The sequence below is a fragment of the Triticum urartu genome, chromosome 7A (assembly GCF_056163025.1).
Source record: "Triticum urartu cultivar PI428250 chromosome 7A, HENAU_Tu73, whole genome shotgun sequence".
Classification (NCBI taxonomy): Eukaryota; Viridiplantae; Streptophyta; class Magnoliopsida; order Poales; family Poaceae; genus Triticum; species Triticum urartu.
This window is the reverse complement of record NC_141879.1, coordinates 10,191,440-10,212,724: the sequence shown is the minus strand read 5'-3', so window position 1 is coordinate 10,212,724 and position 21,285 is coordinate 10,191,440. Positions and strand designations below refer to the sequence as shown.

Genomic DNA, 21,285 nt, shown 5'->3' with positions numbered 1-21,285 from the left:
AAGGATGGTGATGGACAGAAAGAAAAAGATTTTGTTACCAACTGGTTGTTTCTATTTAGTCACACGGTGTTGTCCTCTGCTACTTTATACTTCAATTATCAATCAGTGAGCTGTATCCGTGTTGCTTACTGGTTAGTTTATTAGCAAGTCCAGATCAGCTAAACTTAAAAAAATGGGCAAGTGGGTGGATCAGATCTGCTATAGCCTTGTTGACCTGCTGTTTGGGGATGTCTGTCTCTCATTCTCTTGCAACACAACATTGTTAGCTCCTACGATCTGCCTTTACTTCAGCCTTGCCTCATCGCTGCGCCATCTCCTACAACGCTGCTTCTCACTTCTTCATCTGTGTAAGCTCACCACTATTCTCGTCTGTTTTCCTCTACGAATCTGGCTGTAGTGTTATGTTTATTATCTTCCTTATTGCAACTGGCTAATTGATCTCATGATTTCTCACTCCAACAGGTGTTCATCTATTGCTTATTCACGGGTTGTTTCTACCTGCGATCCAGAAGCACTTTGATTGCTCGTCTATCATTTATTCAGGTCATTACTCACTCTCAAAATATTATCCTTGGTTTTTGCCATTGTCTACAGACATGCCAATAGGTTTCTTTCTTCTCATCTCTGTTCCATGCAGTTGACTAATTTATCCTGTGATTTCCTACTCCAACAGGTTTTTCATCCATCTGTCACTTTATTCGGGCCATTCCACACCCCAAAAAAGGAAAAAAGAGGGAGAATTGTTTCATAGATTGTCTACTTGTTCATCTCCGTTCACACTAGAAACACCTCTACTCTCTCCAGCCTAGTGACCCTCACCTTACACGAGGAGAAGTCTTCCTTTAGAGTTATTCTACTTGTTTCCCATAATTTTTCTTTCCACAAAACCAACAAAACGCTCCTCCCTAGACATATACACCCAAAAAAGAAACGCTGCAACCTGATGGAAGTGGCATTAGCTAGCGCTGCCTTAAGTGTTAGCTTAAAATTGGCCGCATCACCGGCCTTGAAGAAGCTCCTTGCTAGTGCCTCAACATACCTTGGAGTGGACATGGCACGTGAGCTCCATGAACTGGAGACCACTATCTTGCCCCAGCTCAAGCTGTTGAGTGAAGCAGCAGACAAGGAAAACCACAGGCCCAAGCTGGACAAATGGCTTCGGGAACTCAAAGAAGCACTTTACCTGGCCGAAGACTTGCTGGATGAGAGTGATTACAACGTCCTCAAGCGCCAAGCAAAGGGGAAGGATTCCTTGCAGGCCAATGCCTCCTCCATCAGCAACACCTTTATGAAGCCTATGCGTGTTGCATCGAGCAGGCTGTCCAATCTGAGTTCAGAGAACAGAAAGTTAATTCGCCATCTTAAGGAACTGAAGACTACCCTAGTGAAAGCCAAGGACTTCCATCAACTCCTCTGCTTACCTGCTGGTTATAATGCAGAGAGCCCTGCTATACCATCAACTCATGTTCCTGTGACCACATCAGTACCACCTTTCAAAGTGATTGGCCGTGATAATGATCGCGATCATATAATACGTCTTCTTACCAAAACGACTGCTACTACTGAGTCTAGTACAGCTATGTACTCCGTTTTGGCCATTGTTGGGGCTGGAGGGATGGGAAAGTCCACCTTGGCACAACTTGTCTATAATGATGAGAGGGTAAAAGAATGTTTTAATGTCAGAATGTGGGTAAGCATCTCACGCAAACTTGATGTCCACCGTCATACACGGGAGATCATCGAGTCTGCCTCAAATGGGAAATGTCCACGCATCGATAACCTTGATACTCTGCAGGGCAAGTTGATTGACATACTAAAAGAATCAGGGAAATTCCTGCTTGTGTTGGATGATGTTTGGTTTGAACCTGGCAGCGAGAAGGACTGGGACCAACTGTTGGCTCCTCTAGTTTCCCAGCATAAGGGAAGCAAAGTTTTGGTAACTTCTCGACAGGATAGATTTCCAGCTGCTCTCTGCTGTGAAGTGTGTCCTCTGGAAAACATGGAAGATGCTCACTTCTTGGCACTCCTCAAGCATCATGCATTCGCTGGACCAGAAATCAGAAATCCACAGCTACGTGAAAGTCTCGAAAATTTTGCAGAAAAGATTGCTAAAAGGCTTGGACAATCTCCTTTGGCGGCAAAAGCTGTGGGTTCCCAGTTGAAAGGGGAAACAGATATATCTGCATGGAAGGATGCTCTGAATATAAAGATTGACGACTTAAGTGATCCGATGAGTGCTTTGTTGTGGAGTTATGAGAAGTTAGATCCACGTCTGCAGAGGTGCTTCCTATACTGCAGCTTGTTTCCAAAAGGCCACAAGTATTTAATTGATTAGTTGGTTCATCTTTGGATGGCAGAGGGCCTCATTGATTCGTGCAACCAAAACAATAGAGTGGAAGATATTGGGAGGGATTGCTTCAAGGAGATGATCTCTGTTTCGTTCTTTCAACCAGTTTACAAGAAATACACTTTTGACACTCCGAGATATGTTATGCATGATCTCCTTCATGATCTGGCAGAATCACTCTCCAAAGAGGACTACTACAGATTGGAAAATGATAAGGTGACAGAAATACCGTCCACTGTTCGACATCTATCGGTTCGTGTTCATAGTATGACGCAACACAAGCAAAGTATCTGCAACCTACATCATTTGCGCACTATTATCTGCATAGACCCCCTAATGGATGATGTAAGTGACCTTTTTAATCAGATACTACAGAATTTGAAGAAGTTGCGTGTACTACATTTGTCATCTTATAGCAGTAGTAAGTTGCCAGAATCTGTTGGTGAGTTGAAGCACCTTCGGTATTTGAACATCATCAGAACACTGATTTCTGAATTGCCAAGATCATTGTGTACTCTTTACCACTTGCAGTTACTTCTGGTAAATGATAAAGTTGAGAGTTTGCCTGGGAAACTCTGCAACTTAAGGAAGTTACGACATCTTGACTGGTATGATTATGGAACATATGATTCAAACAGAAAAGCAGCGCCTCAAATTCCTAACATTGGCAAGCTAACTTCGCTTCAACAAGTTAAGAAATTTTCTTTGCAAAAGAAAATGGGATATGAATTGCAACAGCTGAGGGATCTGAACGAGATCCGTGGCAGCTTAAGTGTCACAAATCTTGAGAATGTCACTGGGAAAGATCAAGCCTTAGAATCGAAGCTGCATCAGAAAAGTCATCTTGGCAGCTTGCGACTTGAATGGTGTTGCCAGAATAACACCAATGCAGAGGATAGTTTGCATTTGGAGATTCTAGAAGGCCTGATGCCACCGCGTCAACTTCGGAGCCTTACAATTGACGGTTACAAGTCTTCACAATATCCAAGCTGGTTACTTAACGGTTCTTATTTTGAGAATTTGGTATCTTTAAGGTTTTCTAACTGTAGCGCATTAGAAAGCCTACCATCCAATACTGGGCTATTTGGGAATTGCTCTTCGCTTGGCCTCCACAATGTGCCAAACCTGAAGACATTACCTTGTCTTCCACTAGGGCTTACATATTTATGTCTGAACAATTGCCCACTGCTTATATTTACTTCCAACGATGTGCCAGAAAATAATGACCAGAGAGAGATCATGAGGACAGACCACTTGGCATCACAGCTTGGTTTAATCTGGGAGGTGGATGCAGGATCAGATATCAAGAGTGTACTCTCACGGGAACATTCATTTATGAACCAGCTGATGATATTTATGCATGCTGATGTGTCAAATGTTCAAAACCTTCAGAGTGCTCTAAAAGGAGAGAAAGATGAAATATTTGCAAAAGAGGATATCATCAAGGCATGGATATATTGTCACGAGCAGAGGATGTGCCTCATGTATGGAAGGAGCATTGTGCTGCCACTGGTTTCACCATCAGGACTTCGTAATCTTTATCTCTTCTCTTGCAGTATTACAAATGGAGCTTTAGCTGTATGCCTTGATGGCCTGGCTTCACTGGAAACTTTGGACTTAAATGAGATCATGACTTTAACTACACTTCCTTCGGAAGAGGTTCTCCAACATTTGACAAATCTTGGCCGTTTGTTCATTGTATATTGCTGGTCTCTCAGGTCATTAGGGGGCTTACGAGCTGCTACCTCTCTTTCACATGTTCACTTGACTTCCTGCCCTTCTTTAGAGTTGGCAAGTGGAGCCAAATGTTTGCCATTATCCCTTGAGAAGCTCAGTATACGCGGTTGTGTGCTTGCAGCTGACTTCCTCTCTACTGACTGGCCACACATAAATGAAATTAGCATATACAAATGCAGAAGCACCGCGTGCTTGTCTGTTGGTAGTCTCAACTCTGTTAAATCATTGGTACTGTATAACTTGCCAGATTTATGTACACTTGAAGGATTGTCTTACCTGCAACTTCACAATGTACATTTGATTGATGTTCCGAAGCTCACCCCTGAGTGCATCTCACATCTTCGAGTTCAGTACTCGCTCACTGTTAGCAGTTCTGTGATATTCAACAACATGCTCTCGTCTGAAGGTTTCTCAGTTCCAGCATTTCTCTCTCTTGAAGGATGCAAGGACCCATTTGTTTCATTGGAAGAATGCACAAATTTCGCATCAGTAAAGACCCTAAGATTTTGTGGTTGTCAAATGACTTCCCTGCCAACAAATCTGAAGTGCTTCTCCAGTCTGAGGAGTCTCGACATCTATAGCTGCCCCAACATATCATCTTTACCAGACCTGCCATCCTCCCTCCGGCACATATGTGTACGGGGTTGTGAGGTATTGAAGGAGAGCTGCCGAGCACCTGAGGGAGAAAGTTGGCCAAAGATCGCGCATATCCGTTGGAAGGAATTTATAGTGTGATCTAGATTCCCAGCTACAAATAAACGGAAAGGTAAATTAGCTCCCGTCGGCTATCTTGGCACTGTCAAAGATATATAGTCTTTCGTAATATATATGCACTTCATTAAACTTTTGAATCTTTGAAATATTCCATTGATTGCAAAATTTTCTTAATAGCAGGTGCTTCAGCCTGGCTCATCCTGCAGCCCAAACTGTCTACTACTTCACGGGCTGGTGTTAATCCCCTCGGTCTGTCTGTCGCCTGCTTTGCTGATTGCTTCACGCATTGCCCTCTTGCACTCCACCACCTCCTGCCATCTGGTGCCACTGTCACTAACGATGTTTTTTTGTAATCGTGGTGTTGGTTATCTTCTTATTCATGCGATTATCATCCATTGACTGAACAATTCCTGGAACCGTAGTCTAATTTGCACGTTATTCCATCACTTAGTGGTGTCCTGTTTTGCTATTATCTCCTGTAATCTTTATGTCGTATGTGATCTTACATACCATGTAACTGGAGGTCTCTTTTATCATTCACCCCCGTAATAAGATATTTGATGTACTGCAGTACTTGAGTTTCATACTTGATACAATGTGCCTGCTGCTTCAGGGAAAGCCTGCTGCTTCAGACCTTGGGCGCATGCTAGCTGGTCTTCCTGGTTGCTCATTTCCTGCTGTTTGAGATCTACAGGCATTATCATTATGTACAGATTTCTCTGTTGAACAGCATAGAGACATTTAAGTATGCAGTATCTTCCGGAGGTAAGTCTGGATAAATGTGTCCTGCAGAAGGCAAGAATGAGTTTTGTTATTTAATTATCATGACTTGGCTTTTATGATCTACACCGTATATATGAGGACGGTTCAGAAAGGCTTGTACAGTTTATGTCAGTTGCCATGCGTGACACTAGCTAAGTTGATTTATAATTGCTGATCTATCATATCCGTGCTGGTACCACCATATTTTGCTTGTGCTATCAGTCTTATGGACAATTCTGGACGTGCTGGGGAGCAAATTTGTGAGAGAAACTGATGAATGACTACTTTGGTGGGCAGCAGCTCTTGGAAATGTCTGGGTGTTTATTCAGCTTGTACATTTTTGGTCTTCTCCGTCGATTCAAGGGGAAACACCGAGATGCAAAATTAGATGGAAGATGGATTTCCAAGGTACTACGTGTCATTGTTTGTTTGGTGAATGACAGATAACCAAAAACCAACACATGCAGCATCCTGGATGTTAGGTATCCACTTACGAATCACTCGAATTACTCCATTACAGGAAGATCAAGCTGAGCTAGAAGAGGTTGAGGAGGAGTACAGGAGGTAGGAGATGATAGGGGAAAGAGGAAGCCGCCGTTGCCGTTCGTGATCCAAGCCCGGATGCCTGTTCGCTACGATTGGTCGGCTTACTTGTAGTCTGTCCTCCTTCGATTGGCACGCAGCCAGGCCCGGCCCATGAGCTGATGGGCTTGCTGCTTGGACCGCCGTTACTGGAAATTGGGTCGCTGACATCCCCTACCCCTTGAGATTCGGCTTGACCCCAAGCCGATGCCACCAAGGACCGTTCGTAATTCTGGTCACCACTCAATATTCCTTGACAGCGACCCGTTCCTTCCAGTGAGTGAGGAATCCACACGGACAAACTGCTGCCGCCTGGGTCCCATGGCTGTTCAAGGTGGCATGCCCACGCCATTGCTTCCTTTGAGTTAAACTGGCCTTACAAGGTGATGATCCTGCAACAATCACGAGCCAACTAACAGTGTAACGCAAAGCATGATGACTCCATGGGGGCTTCGGCAGAAAACATAGTAAAAGCTCATCCGATCCTTGAACAACGAGGTGCATACATTTTGTAGACCACACAACAGAAGGAGCAGCTCCTGTGAACGTAATGAAGGCCACCAGGGAAGGATCATCCAAGAAGAGGGCGCAAGCAGCAGTTGATGAATCACAACCACAGGGAACTCGTTGAATAAAGCCAGAGCAAATGAAACTTGTATACCCAAGTAGTTGTAGCTTTTTTAAGGCTGGAGCTGCTGGAAGGAGCCAATTGGGGTTGCAGAATTCAGTAGAGTGACCGCCATGCAAAGTGAAAATAAACTATGGAATAACTGCAGTATGTGACATGCCTTCGCTCACCAGCTGAAAGAGCTCGTTGTCGTATTGCTGACCATCTTCGTATAATAATAAGCCAGGCCATAGTGATTCCGTAGGGCAAACTGTAAACTGCAGTTTCAGGGTTGTAACAGTCGTACTTGAGTAGGAGAATCCAGTGTGACTGATAGCAGGGAAGTGAGTAGCAAAGAAGCAAAATAGGTAGCAGGATCAATGAATTCCAAGTTGGTCATTCCAGGAGCACTAGACAATTCATCACACGTGAACCTCATGTGGTCAATCTGTAGATAGAGCTAACTACACGAGATTTGCTTGAACACCACATGAGTTGTGCAATAATTACCTGAAACTAATGCCAAGTGTAGCTTCCGTTGAATGATTTCCTGAGTAAACTCAAACATTGGCCATGGTCTTGGTCGGAGGTTGGCTACATCATAACTTTGTAGCTCAACTGAAATAGAGAGCCGACGGCCACACGAAGTTTGTTGAACTTGAGCATGCAATTCATAAGATGGCTGCATAGATGATATAAAGAACAACCGTACTGCCACCATGAAGTCCACATTATCCATTAGTTGTGTTTCCTTCTGACTTGGAATAGAGATAAATCTTGGCACCATAAGGATCCCGCAAATAACTTTCTTCGAACGACATATTTTCTGCTGCTCATTTTGCGGACACCACAAGGTTTTTCTACTGAGGTATAGATAACTAGAACCAAGATGATGAGATTCAAATACCACTGAACCAAGATTGTTAACAGTAGAATAGGAGTTCTCATAGCACTCACTCTTTTGCTGTTCTGAAATTCCAATAAACTGAGAGCCACAACAGGATTCTCTCATGTGATTTGGATCAGGAGAACTAGGAGTACTAGTCCGAAATTCTACTCTTAGTAGCTCTGACCGTGACTGTGCTGCTTGGCAACTGCTCAGGTGCGCGCCCTCATGAAAGCAATCAAATGACGGCCATGGGCATTCTCTGGACATACAAGAAATTAGATAACCTGTATGTGTAGCAAATGTTCCATGGCAAGAGATTTCTTCCACCGCTGCCATACTGAGACATGCAAAGACATCCACTACCCAAAATTGAATCACGTTCTGCAAATGACTCTCGATGCCTTGTACCTCTGTAGTATGTGTTGCACGACCTAGGGAATACTGATTTTGCTTGAACTGCGTTAACTGAAGAACTTTTTGGCTTGACAGTTTTGAGCTGAAAGTACCCGGGTTCTTCACGTTATGAGGCATATGCACAACCCCAGTAGGATGCTGATTAGGAGTTAACCATGCTCGCAATTTGTTCCTCATCCAGAGTTGGTGGTCCGGTGGCCACCACACATATCCAAAGTCATCATAGATGCAGCCACTAGCCGTGTCGTGGAATAAGGCAACGTTGTTCACAACAATCTGTACTGGGAAAGGGGGCGGCCATTGTTGTCGATGCTCATACTGCCAACAACACCAAAGTTCTCCAGTAGGACACGACACAAACCAGAAGCTTCCCACTGCAGCTTCTAAATATGTTGACTCTGAATGATACGCAAACGAGGACCACGACGTTGGGTGTAGCAGCTGACCTTGTTGTTCGATTCCCATATCACGTTTCATGGGCATCTGCGGTGAATGGATGATGTCGATGGAGAGCGCTGCCTACAACGGTATGAACTGCGTGACCTCTGTGTAGTTGAAGGTGACCGCGTGCTCAGGGTGGACGGTGGTGGCGGCGTCTTGGGCCTCGTCGATGTTGGCGACGGCGTCGACCTGGGTCGAGCCAGTCGTCGAACAGGTCATGGGCATCGGGTCGATGGAGTCCAGGGATGCACCATGGAGGGATGCACCATGGGGGGTCGCCATGACCTCCTGGGCCTTGGTGGTGGTGGAGAAGGCGTCGGGGACGACCGTGAGCACTCTGGCATCTTGGTGAGGCCGCCATCGGCTGCTGTGCCCATGGGGCAAGCCGGCTGTGGGGTCGAGACGACCGTGAGGATCTTCAACATCCGCGCGTGCTGCTTGTCCATGGCGTCGTAGCGCGCCATGGTCTGCGCGTGGTCATCGTCCAAGTAGGCCTTCCGCTCCGAGTGCATGGTGGTGGAAAAATTGATGAACTCAGAAAAAAAATTAGGCAAAAATTGGACGAACTCGAGAGAATTTGTGGCAAATCGGAAGGGTGGAAGGAGGCTCTGATACCACGATGTTAGGTATCCACTTACGAATCACTCGAATTACTCCATTGCAGGAAGATCAAGCTGAGCTACAAGAGGTTGAGGAGGAGTACAGGAGGTAGGAGATGATAGGGGAAAGAGGAAGCCGCCGTTGCCGTTCGTGATCCAAGCCCGGATGCATGTTCGCTACGCTTGGTCGGCTTACTTGTAGTCTGTCCTCCTTCGATTGGCACGCAGCCAGGCCCGGCCCATGAGCTGATGGGCTTGCTGCTTGGACCGGCGTTACTAGAAATTGGGTCACTGACATCCCCTACCCCTTGAGATTCGGCTTGACCCCAAGCCGATGCCACCGAGGACCGTTCGTAATTCTGGTCACCACTCAATATTCCTTGACAGCAACCCGTTCCTTCCAGTGAGTGAGGAATCCACACGGACAAACTGCTGCCGCCTGGGTCCCATGGCTGTTCAAGGTGGCATGCCCACGCCATTGCTTCCTTTGAGTCAAACTGGGCCTTACAAGGTGATGATCCTGCAACAATCACGAACCAACTAACAGCGTAACGCAAAGCATGATGACTCCATGGGGGCTTCGGCAGAAAACATAGTAAAAGCTCATCCGATCCTTGAACGATGAGGTGCATACATTTTGTAGACCACACAACAGAAGGAGCAGCTCCTGTGAATGTAATGAAGGCCACCAGGGACGGATCATCCAAGAAGAGGGCGCAAGCAGCAGTTGATGAATCACAACCACAGGGAACTCGTTGAATAAAGCCAGAGCAAATGAAACTTGTATACCCAAGTAGTTGTAGCTTTTTTAAGGCTGGATCTGCTGGAAGGAGCCAATTGGGGTTGCAGAATTCAGTAGAGTGACCGCCATGCAAAGTGAAAATAAACTATGGAATAACTGCAGTATGTGACATGCCTTCGCTCACCAGCTGAAAGAGCTCGTTGTCGTATTGCTGACCATCTTCGTATAATAATAAGCCAGGCCATAGTGATTCCGTAGGGCAAACTGTAAACTGCAGTTTCAGGGTTGTAACAGTCGTACTTGAGTAGGAGAATCCAGTGTGACTGATAGCAGGGAAGTGAGTAGCAAAGAAGCAAAATAGGTAGCAGGATCAATGAATTCCAAGTTGGTCATTCCAGGAGCACTAGACAATTCATCACACGTGAACCTCATGTGGTCAATCTGTAGATAGAGCTAACTACACGAGATTTGCTTGAACACCACATGAGTTGTGCAATAATTACCTGAAACTAATGCCAAGTGTAGCTTCCGTTGAATGATTTCCTGAGTAAACTCAAACATTGGCCATGGTCTTGGTCGGAGGTTGGCTACATCATAACTTTGTAGCTCAACTGAAATAGAGAGCCGACGGCCACACGAAGTTTGTTGAACTTGAGCATGCAATTCATAAGATGGCTGCATAGATGATATAAAGAACAACCGTACTGCCACCATGAAGTCCACATTATCCATTAGTTGTGTTTCCTTCTGACTTGGAATAGAGATAAATCTTGGCACCATAAGGATCCCGCAAATAACTTTCTTCGAACGACATATTTTCTGCTGCTCATTTTGCGGACACCACAAGGTTTTTCTACTGAGGTATAGATAACTAGAACCAAGATGATGAGATTCAAATACCACTGAACCAAGATTGTTAACAGTAGAATAGGAGTTCTCATAGCACTCACTCTTTTGCTGTTCTGAAATTCCACTAAACTGAGAGCCACAACAGGATTCTCTCATGTGATTTGGATCAGGAGAACTAGGAGTACTAGTCCGAAATTCTACTCTTAGTAGCTCTGACCGTGACTGTGCTGCTTGGCAACTGCTCAGGTGCGCGCCCTCATGAAAGCAATCAAATGACGGCCATGGGCATTCTCTGGACATACAAGAAATTAGATAACCTGTATGTGTAGCAAATGTTCCATGGCAAGAGATTTCTTCCACCGCTGCCATACTGAGACATGCAAAGACATCCACTGCCCAGAATTGAATCACGTTCTGCAAATGACTCTCGATGCCTTGTACCTCTGTAGTATGTGTTGCACGACCTAGGGAATACTGATTTTGCTTGAACTACGTTAACTGAAGAACTTTTTGGCTTGACAGTTTTGCGCTGAAAGTACCCGGGTTCTTCACGTTATGAGGCATATGCACAACCCCAGTAGGATGCTGATTAGGAGTTAACCATGCTCGCAATTTGTTCCTCATCCAGAGTTGGTGGTCCGGTGGCCACCACACATATCCAAAGTCATCATAGATGTAGCCTCTAGCCGTGTCGTGGAATAAGGCAACGTTGTTCACAACAATCTGTACTGGGAAAGGGGGCGGCCATTGTTGTCGATGCTCATACTGCCAACAACACCAAAGTTCTCCAGTAGGACACGACACAAACCAGAAGCTTCCCACTGCAGCTTCTAAATATGTTGACTCTGAATGATACGCAAACGAGGACCACGACGTTGGGTGTAGCAGCTGACCTTGTTGTTCGATTCCCATATCACGTTTCATGGGCATCTGCGGTGAATGGATGATGTCGTTGGAGAGCGCTGCCTACAACGGTATGAACTGCGTGACCTCTGTGTAGTTGAAGGTGACCGCGTGCTCAGGGTGGACGGTGGTGGCGGCGTCTTGGGCCTCGTCGATGTTGGCGACGGCGTCGACCTGGGTCGAGCCAGTCGTCGAACAGGTCATGGGCATCGGGTCGATGGAGTCCAGGGATGCACCATGGGGGTCCGCCATGACCTCCTGGGCCTTGGTGGTGGTGGAGAAGGCGTCGGGGACGACCGTGAGCACTCTGGCATCGTTGGTGAGGCCGCCATCGGCTGCTGTGCCCATGGGGCAAGCCGGGTGTGGGGTCGAGACGCCCGTGAGGATCTTCAACATCCGCGCATGCTGCTTGTCCATGGCATCGTAGCGCGCCATGGTCCGCGCGTGGTCATCGTCCAAGTAGGCCTTCAGCTCCAGGTGCATGGTGGTGGAAAAATTGATGAACTCAGAAAAAAAATTAGGCAAAAATTGGACGAACTCGAGAGAATTTGTGGCAAATGGGAAGGGTGGAAGGAGGCTCTGATACCACGATGTTAGGTATCCACTTACGAATCACTCGAATTACTCCATTGCAGGAAGATCAAGCTGAGCTACAAGAGGTTGAGGAGGAGTACATGAGGTAGGAGATGATAGGGAAAGAGGAAGCCGCCGTTGTCGTTCGTGATCCAAGCCCGGATGCCTGTTCGCTACGCTTGGTCGGCTTACTTGTAGTTTGTCCTCCTTCGATTGGCACGCAGCCAGGCCCGGCCCATGAGCTGATGGGCTTGCTGCTTGGACCGCCGTTACTGGAAATTGGGTCACTGACATCCCCGACCCCTTGAGATTCGGCTTGACCCCAAGCCGATGCCACCGAGGACCGTTCGTAATTCTGGTCACCACTCAATATTCCTTGACAGCGACCCGTTCCTTCCAGTGAGTGAGGAATCCACACGGACAAACTGCTGCCGCCTGGGTCCCATGGCTGTTCAAGGTGGCATACCCACGCCATTGCTTCCTTTGAGTTAAACTGGCCTTACAAGGTGATGATCCTGCAACAATCACGAGCCAACTAACAGTGTAACGCAAAGCATGATGACTCCATGGGGGCTTCGGCAGAAAACATAGTAAAAGCTCATCCGATCCTTGAACAACGAGGTGCATACATTTTGTAGACCACACAACAGAAGGAGCAGCTCCTGTGAACGTAATGAAGGCCACCAGGGAAGGATCATCCAAGAAGAGGGCGCAAGCAGCAGTTGAAGAATCACAACCACAGGGAACTCGTTGAATAAAGCCAGAGCAAATCAAACTTGTATACCCAAGTAGTTGTAGCTTTTTTAAGGCTGGAGCTGCTGGAACGAGCCAATTGGGGTTGCAGAATTCAGTAGAGTGACCGCCATGCAAAGTGAAAATAAACTGTGGAATAACTGCAGTATGTGACATGCCTTCGCTCACCAGCTGAAAGAGCTCGTTGTCGTATTGCTGACCATCTTCGTATAATAATAAGCCAGGCCACAATGATTCCGTAGGGCAAACTGTAAACTGCAGTTTCAGTGTTGTAACAGTTGTACTTGAGTAGGAGAATCCAGTGTGATTGATAGCGGGAGAAGTGAGTAGCAAAGAAGCAAAATAGGTAGCAGGACCAATGCATTCCAAGTTGGTCATTCCAGGAGCACTAGACAATTCATCACACGTGAACCTCATGTGGTCAATCTGTAGATAGAGCTGACTACACGAGATTTGCTTGAACACCACATGAGTTGTGCAATAATTACCTGAAACTAATGCCAAGTGTAGCTTCCGTTGAATGATTTCCTGAGTAAACTCAAACATTGGCCATGGTCTTGGTCGGAGGTTGGCTACATCATAACTTTGTAGCTCAACTGAAACAGAGAGCCGACGGCCACACGAAGTTTGTTGAACTTGAGCATGCAATTCATAAGATGGCTGCATAGATGATATAAAGAACAACCGTACTGCCACCATGAAGTCCATATTATCCATTAGTTGTGTTTCCTTCTGACTTGGAATAGAGATAAATCTTGGCACCATAAGGATCCCGCAAATAACTTTCTTCGAACGCCATATTTTCTGCTGCTCATTTTGCGGACACCACATGGTTTTTCTACTGAGGTATAGATAACTAGAACCAAGATGATGAGATTCAAATACCACTGAACCAAGATTGTTAACAGTAGAATAGGAGTTCTCATAGCACTCACTCTTTTGCTGTTCTGAAATTCCACAAAACTGAGAGCCACAACAGGATTCTCTCGTGTGATTTGGATCAGGAGAACTAGGAGTACTAGTCCGAAATTCTACTCTTAGTAGCTCTGACCGTGACTGTGCTGCTTGGCAACTGCTCAGGTGCGCGCCCTCATGAAAGCAATCAAATGACGGCCATGGGCATTCTCTGGACATACAAGAAATTAGATAACCTGTATGTGTAGCAAATGTTCCATGGCAAGAGATTTCTTCCACCGCTGCCATACTGAGACATGCAAAGACATCCACTGCCCAGAATTGAATCACGTTCTGCAAATGACTCTCGATGCCTTGTACCTCTGTAGTATGTGTTGCACGACCTAGGGAATACTGATTTTGCTTGAACTGCGTTAACTGAAGAACGTTTTGGCTTGACAGTTTTGCGCTGAAAGTACCTGGGTTCTTCACGTTATGAGGCAGATGCACAACCCCAGTAGGATGCTGATTAGGAGTTAACCATGCTCGCAATTTGTTCCTCATCCAGAGTTGGTAGTCCGGTGGCCACCACACATATCCAAAGTCATCATAGATGCAGCCTCTAGCCGTGTCGTGGAATAAGGCAATGTTGTTCACAAGAATCTGTACTGGGACAGGGGGCGGCCATTGTTGTCGATGCTCATACTGCCAACAACACCAAAGTTCTCCAGTAGGACACGACACAAACCAGAAGCTTCCCACTGCAGCTTCTAAATATGTTGACTCTAAATGATACGCAAACGAGGACCACGACGTTGGGTGTAGCAGCTGACCTTGTTGTTCGATTCCCATATCACGTTTCATGGGCATCTGCGGTGAATGGATGATGTCGATGGAGAGCGCCGCCTGCAACGGTATGAACTGCGTGACCTATGTGTAGTTGAAGGTGACCGCGTGCTCAGGGTGGACGGTGGTGGCGGCGTCTTGGGCCTCGTCGATGTTGGCGACGGCGTCGACCTGGGTCGAGCCAGTCGTCGAACAGGTCATGGGCATCGGGTCGATGGAGTCCAGGGATGCACCATGGGGGACCGCCATGACCTCCTGGGCCTTGGTGATGGTGGAGAAGGCGTCGGGGACGACCGTGAGCACTCTTGCATCGTTCGTGAGGCCGCCATCGGCTGTTGTGCCCATGGGGCAAGCCGGCTGCGGGGTCGAGATGCCCGTGAGGATCTTCAACATCCGCGCGTGCTGCTTGTCCATGGCGTCGTAGCGCGCCATGGTCCGCGCGCGGTCATCGTCCAAGTAGGCCTTCAGCTCCGGGTGCATGGTGGTGGAAAAATTGATGAACTCAGAAAAAAAATTAGGCAAAAATTGGACGAACTCGAGAGTATTTGTGGCAAATCGGAAGGGTGGAAGGAGGCTCTGATACCACGATGTTAGGTATCCACTTACGAATCACTCGAATTACTCCATTGCAGGAAGATCAAGCTGGGCTACAAGAGGTTGAGGAGGAGTACATGAGGTAGGAGATGATAGGGGAAAGAGGAAGCCGCCGTTGCCGTTCGTGATCCAAGCCCGGATGCCTGTTCACTACGCTTGGTCGGCTTACTTGTAGTCTGTCCTCCTTCGATTGGCACGCAGCTAGGCCCGGCCCATGCGCTGATGGGCTTGCTGCTTGGACTGTCGTTACTGGAAATTGGGTCACTGACATCCCCTACCCCTTGAGATTCGGCTTGACCCCAAGCCGATGCCACCAAGGACCGTTCGTAATTCTGGTCACCACACAATATTCCTTGACAGTGACCCGTTCCTTCCAGTGAGTGAGGAATCCACACGGACAAACTGCTGCCGCCTGGGTCCCATGGCTGTTCAAGGTGGCATGCCCACGCCATTGCTTCCTTTGAGTCAAACTGGGCCTTACAAGGTGATGATCCTGCAACAATCACGAGCCAACTAACGGCGTAACGCAAACCATGATGACTCCATGGGGGCTTCGGCAGAAAACATAGTAAAAGCTCATCCGATCCTTGAACAACGAGGTGCATACATTTTGTAGACCACACAACAGAAGGAGCAGCTCCTGTGAATGTAATGAAGGCCACCAGGGACGGATCATCCAAGAAGAGGGCGCAAGCAGCAGTTCAAGAATCACAACCACAGGGAACTCGTTGAATAAAGCCAGAGCAAATCAAACTTGTATACCCAAGTAGTTGTAGCTTTTTTAAGGCTGGAGCTGCTGGAAGGAGCCAATTGGGGTTGCAGAAGTCAGTAGAGTGACCGCCATGCAAAGTGAAAATAAACTATGGAATAACTGCAGTATGTGACATGCCTTCGCTCACCAGCTGAAAGAGCTCGTTGTCGTATTGCTGACCATCTTCGTATAATAATAAGCCAGGCCACAGTGATTCCGTAGGGCAAACTGTAAACTACAGTTTCAGGGTTGTAACAGTTGTACTTGAGTAGGACAATCCAGTGTGATTGATAGCAGGAGAAGTGAGTAGCAAAGAAGCAAAATAGGTAGCAGGATCAGTGAATTCCAAGTTGGTCATGCCAGGAGCACTAGACAATTCATCACACGTGAACCTCATGTGGTCAATCTGTAGATAGAGCTGACTACAGGAGATTTGCTTGAACACCACATGAGTTGTGCAATAATTACCTAAAACTAATGCCAAGTGTAGCATCCGTTGAATGATTTCCTGAGTAAACTCAAACATTGGCCATGGTCTTGGTCGGAGGTTGGCTACATCATAACTTTGTAGCTCAACTGAAATAGAGAGTCGACAGCCACACGAAGTTTGTTGAACTTCAGCATGCAATTCATAAGATGGCTGCATAGATGATATAAAGAACAACCGTACTTCCACCATGAAGTCCACATTATCCATTAGTTGTGTTTCCTTCTGACTTGGAATAGAGATAAATCTTGGCACCATAAGGATCCCGCAAATAACTTTCTTCGAACGACATATTTTCTGCTGCTCATTTTGCGGACACCACAAGGTTTTTCTACTGAGGTATAGATAACTAGAACCTAGATGATGAGATTCAAATACCACTGAACCAAGATTGTTAACAGTAGAATAGGAGTTCTCATAGAACTCACTCTTTTGTTGTTCTGAAATTCCACTAAACTGAGAGCCACAACAGGATTCTCTCGTGTGATTTGGATCAGGAGAACTAGGAGTACTAGTCTGAAATTCTACTCTTAGTAGCTCTGACCGTAACTGTGCTGCTTGGCAACTGCTGAGGTGCGCGCCCTCATGAAAGCAATCAAATGACGGCCATGGGCATTGTCTGGACATACAAGAAATTAGATAACCTGTATGTGTAGCAAATGTTCCATTGCAAGAGATTTCTTCCACCGCTGCCATACTGAGACATGCAAAGACATCCACTACCCAAAATTGAATCACGTTCTGCAAATGACTCTCGATGCCTTGTACCTCTGTAGTATGTGTTGCACGACCTAGGGAATACTGATTTTGCTTGAACTGCGTTAACTGAAGAACTTTTTGGCTTGACAGTTTTGCGCTGAAAGTACCCGGGTTCTTCACGTTATGAGGCAGATGCACAACCCTAGTAGGATGCTGATTAGGAGTTAACCATGCTCGCAATTTGTTCCTCATCCAGAGTTGGTGGTCCGGTGGCCACCACACATATCCAAAGTCATCATAGATGCAGCCTCTAGCCGTGTCGTGGAATAAGGAACGTTGTTCACAACAATCTGTACTGGGACATGGGGCGGCCATTGTTGTCGATGCTCATACTGCCAACAACACCAAAGTTCTCCAGTAGGACATGACACAAACCAGAAGCTTCCCACTGCAGCTTCTAAATATGTTGACTCTGAATGATACGCAAACGAGGACCACGACGTTGGGTGTAGCAGCTGACCTTGTTGTTCGATTCCCATATCACGTTTCATGGGCATCTGCGGTGAATGGACGATGTCGATGGAGAGCACTGCCTGCAACGGTATGAACTGCGTGACCTCTGTGTAGTTGAAGGTGACCGCGTGCTCAGGGCGGACGGTGGTGGCGGCGTCTTGGGCCTCGTCGATGTTGGCGACGGCGTCGACCTGGGTCGAGCCAGTCGTCAAACAGGTCATGGGCATCGGGTCGATGGAGTCCAGGGATGCACCATGGGGGGCCGCCATGACCTCCTGGGCCTTGGTGGTGGTGGAGAAGGCGTCGGGGACGACCGTGAGCACTCTGGCATCGTTGGTGACGCCGCCATCGGCTGCTGTGCCCATGGGGCAAGCCGGCTGCGGGGTCGAGACGCCCGTGAGGATCTTCAACATCCGCGCGTGCTGCTTGTCCATGGCGTCGTAGCGCGCCATGGTCCGCGTGTGGTAATCTTCCAAGTAGGCCTTCAGCTCCGGGTGCATGGTGGTGGAAAAATTGATGAACTCAGAAAAACAATTAGGCAAAAATTGGACGAACTCGAGAGAATTTGTGGCAAATCGGAAGGGTGGAAGGAGGCTCTGATACCATGATGTTAGGTATCCACTTACGAATCACTCGAATTATTCCATTGCAGGAAGATCAATCTGAGCTACAAGAGGTTGAGGAGGAGTACATGAGGTAGGAGATGATAGGGGAAAGAGGAAGCCGCCGTTGCCGTTCGTGATCCAAGCCCGGATGCCTGTTCGCTAAGCTTGGTCGGCTTACTTGTAGTCTGTCCTCCTTCGATTGGCACGCAGCCTGGCCCAGCCCATGAGCTGATGGGCTTGCTGCTTGGACCGTCGTTACTGGAAGTTGGGTCGCTGACATCCCCCCCATGAGATTCGGCTTGACCCCAAGCCGATGCCACCGAGGACCGTTCGTAATTCTGGTCACCACTCAATATTCCTTGACAGCGACCCGTTCCTTCCAGTGAGTGAGGAATCCACACGGACAAACTGCTGCCGCCTGGGTCCCATGGCTGTTCAAGGTGGCATGCCCACGCCATTGCTTCCTTTTAGTCAAACTGGGCCTTACAAGGTGATGATCCTGCAACAATCACGAGCCAACTAACGGCGTAACGCAAACCATGATGACTCCATGGGGGCTTCGGCAGAAAACATAGTAAAAGCTCATCCGATCCTTGAACGACGAGGTGCATACATTTTGTAGACCACACAACAGAAGGAGCAGCTCCTGTGAATGTAATGAAGGCCACCAGGGACGGATCATCAAAGAAGAGGGCGCAAGCAGCAGTTGAAGAATCACAACCACAGGGAACTCGTTGAATAAAGCCAGAGCAAATCAAACTTGTATACCCAAGTAGTTGTAGCTTTTTTAAGGCTGGAGCTGCTAGAAGGAGCCAATTGGGGTTGCAGAATTCAGTAGAGTGACCGCCATGCAAAGTGAAAATAAACTGTGGAATAACTGCAGTATGTGACATGCCTTCGCTCACCAGCTGAAAGAGCTCGTTGTCATATTGTTGACCATCTTCGTATAATAATAAGCCAGACCACAGTGATTCCGTAAGGGAAACAGTAAACTGCAGTTTCAGGTTGTAACAGTTGTACTTGAGTAGGAGAATCCAGTGTGATTGGTAGCAGGAGAAGTGAGTAGCAAAGAAGCAAAATAGGTAGCGGGATCAGTGAATTCCAAGTTGGTCATTCCAGGAGCACTAAACAATTCATCGCACGTGAACCTCATGTGGTCAATCTGTAGATAGAGCTGACTACAGGAGATTTGCTTGAACACCACATGAGTTGTGCAATAATTACCTGAAACTAAGGCCAAGTGTAGCTTCCGTTGAATGATTTCCTGAGTAAACTCAAACATTGGCCATGGTCTTGGTCGGAGGTTGGCTACATCATAACTTTGTAGCTCAACTGAAACAGAGAGCCGACGGCCACACGAAGTTTGTTGAACTTCAGCATGCAATTCATAAGATGGCTGCATAGATGATATAAAGAACAACCGTACTACCACCATGAAGTCCACATTATCCATTAGTTTTGTTTCCTTCTCACTTGGAATAGAGATAAATCTTGGCACCATAAGGATCCCGCAAATAACTTTCTTCGAACGACATATTTTCTGCTGCTCATTTTGCGGACACCACGAGGTTTTTCTACTGAGGTATAGATAACTAGAACCAAGATGATGAGATTCAAATACCACTGAACCAAGATTGTTAATAGTAGAATAGGAGTTCTCATAGCACTCACTCTTTTGCTGTTCTGAAATTCCACTAAACTGAGAGCCACAACAGGATTCTCTCGTGTGATTTGGATCAGGAGAACTAGGAGTACTATTCTGAAATTCTACTCTTAGTAGCTCTGACCGTAACTGTGCTGCCTGGCAACTGCTCAGGTGTGCGCCCTCATGAAAGCAATCAAATGACGGCCATGGGCATTGTCTGGACATACAAGAAATTAGATAACCTGTATGTGTAGCAAATGTTCCATGGCAAGAGATTTCTTCCACCACTGCCATACTGAGACATGCAAAGACATCCACTGCCCAGAATTGAATCACGTTCTGCAAATGACTCTCGATGCCTTGTACCTCTGTAGTATGTGTTGCACGACCTAGGGAATACTGATTTTGCTTGAACTGCGTTAACTGAAGAACGTTTTGGCTTGACAGTTTTGCGCTGAAAGTACCCGGGTTCTTCACGTTATGAGGCAGATGCACAACCCCAGTAGCATGCTGATTAGGATTTAACCATGCTCGCAATTTGTTCCTCATCCAGAGTTGGTGGTCCGGTGGCCACCACACATATCCAAAGTCATCATAGATGCAGCCTCTAGCCGTGTCGTGGAATAAGGCAACGTTGTTCACAACAATCTGTACTGGGACAAGGGGCGGCCATTGTTGTCGATGCTCACACTGCCAACAACACCAAAGTTCTCCAGTAGGACACGACACAAACCAGAAGCTTCCCACTGCAGCTTCTAAATATGTTGACTCTGAATGATACGCAAACGAGGACCACGACGTTGGGTGTAGCAGCTGACCTTGTTGTTCGATTCCCATATCACGTTTCATGGGCATCTGCGGTGAATGGATGATGTCGATGGAGAGCGCTGCCTGCAACAGTATGAACTGCGTGACCTCTGTGTAGTTGAAGGTGACCGCGTGCTCAGGGTGGACGGTGGTGGCGGCGTCTTGGGCCTCGTCGATGTTGGCGATGGCGTCGACCTGGGTCGAGCCAGTCGTCGAACACGTCATGGGCATCGGGTCGATGGAGTCCAGGGATGCACCATGGGGGGCCGCCATCACCTCCTGGGCCTTGGTGGTGGTGGAGAAGGCGTCGGGGACGACCGTGAGCACTCTGGCATCGTTGGTGAGGCCGCCATCGGCTGCTGTGCCCATGGGGCAAGCCGGCTGCGGGGTCGAGATGCCCGTGAGTATCTTCAACATCCGCGCGTGCTGCTTGTCCATGGCGTCGTAGCGCGCCATGGTCCCCGCGTGGTCATCTTCCAAGTAGGCCTTCAGCTCCGGGTGCATGGTGGTGGAGAAATTGATGAACTCAGAA

General features: G+C 47.3%; 3 protein-coding genes and 2 pseudogenes across 7 annotated transcripts; 2 read left to right on the top strand and 3 right to left on the bottom strand.

Annotated features, from left to right (window-relative positions):
• Positions 1–200: 200 nt before the first annotated feature.
• On the top strand, positions 201–6,727 carry LOC125524503 (uncharacterized). Of its 5 annotated transcripts, XR_015610264.1 has the most exons (7): positions 201–347; positions 463–543; positions 674–4,850; positions 4,979–5,047; positions 5,412–5,563; positions 5,861–5,968; positions 6,081–6,722. XR_015610264.1 is itself a non-coding variant. In XM_087534556.1 (4 exons), exon 3 carries the CDS (start codon positions 2,351–2,353, stop codon positions 4,817–4,819), a length of 2,469 nt encoding a protein of 822 aa, XP_087390682.1. In that variant the 5' UTR covers positions 201–347; positions 463–543; positions 674–2,350; the 3' UTR covers positions 4,820–4,850; positions 4,979–5,371. The 5 variants fall into 5 exon arrangements, 2 of the variants coding, with proteins under 2 accessions (XP_087390682.1, XP_087390683.1); XR_015610265.1 differs by having other exon boundaries at positions 4,976–5,047; positions 5,412–5,968; positions 6,081–6,727; XR_015610263.1 differs by having other exon boundaries at positions 5,412–5,968; positions 6,081–6,725.
• On the top strand, positions 1,052–2,335 carry LOC147956870 (putative disease resistance RPP13-like protein 1). The gene has a single exon (XM_087531496.1). It carries the CDS (start codon positions 1,052–1,054, stop codon positions 2,333–2,335), a length of 1,284 nt encoding a protein of 427 aa, XP_087387622.1.
• On the bottom strand, positions 5,380–9,005 carry LOC147956869 (uncharacterized; annotated as a pseudogene).
• Positions 9,006–11,172: 2,167 nt separating this feature from the next.
• On the bottom strand, positions 11,173–12,069 carry LOC147956868 (uncharacterized; annotated as a pseudogene).
• An 8,070-nt stretch (positions 12,070–20,139) lies between these two features.
• LOC147956867 (uncharacterized) lies at positions 20,140–21,257 on the bottom strand. Its single transcript, XM_087531495.1, has 2 exons — positions 20,313–21,257; positions 20,140–20,241 (listed from the first exon to the last, which is right to left on the bottom strand). The coding sequence occupies exons 1-2, from the start codon at positions 21,255–21,257 to the stop codon at positions 20,140–20,142; spliced, it is 1,047 nt and encodes a 348-aa protein (XP_087387621.1).
• Positions 21,258–21,285: the final 28 nt, after the last annotated feature.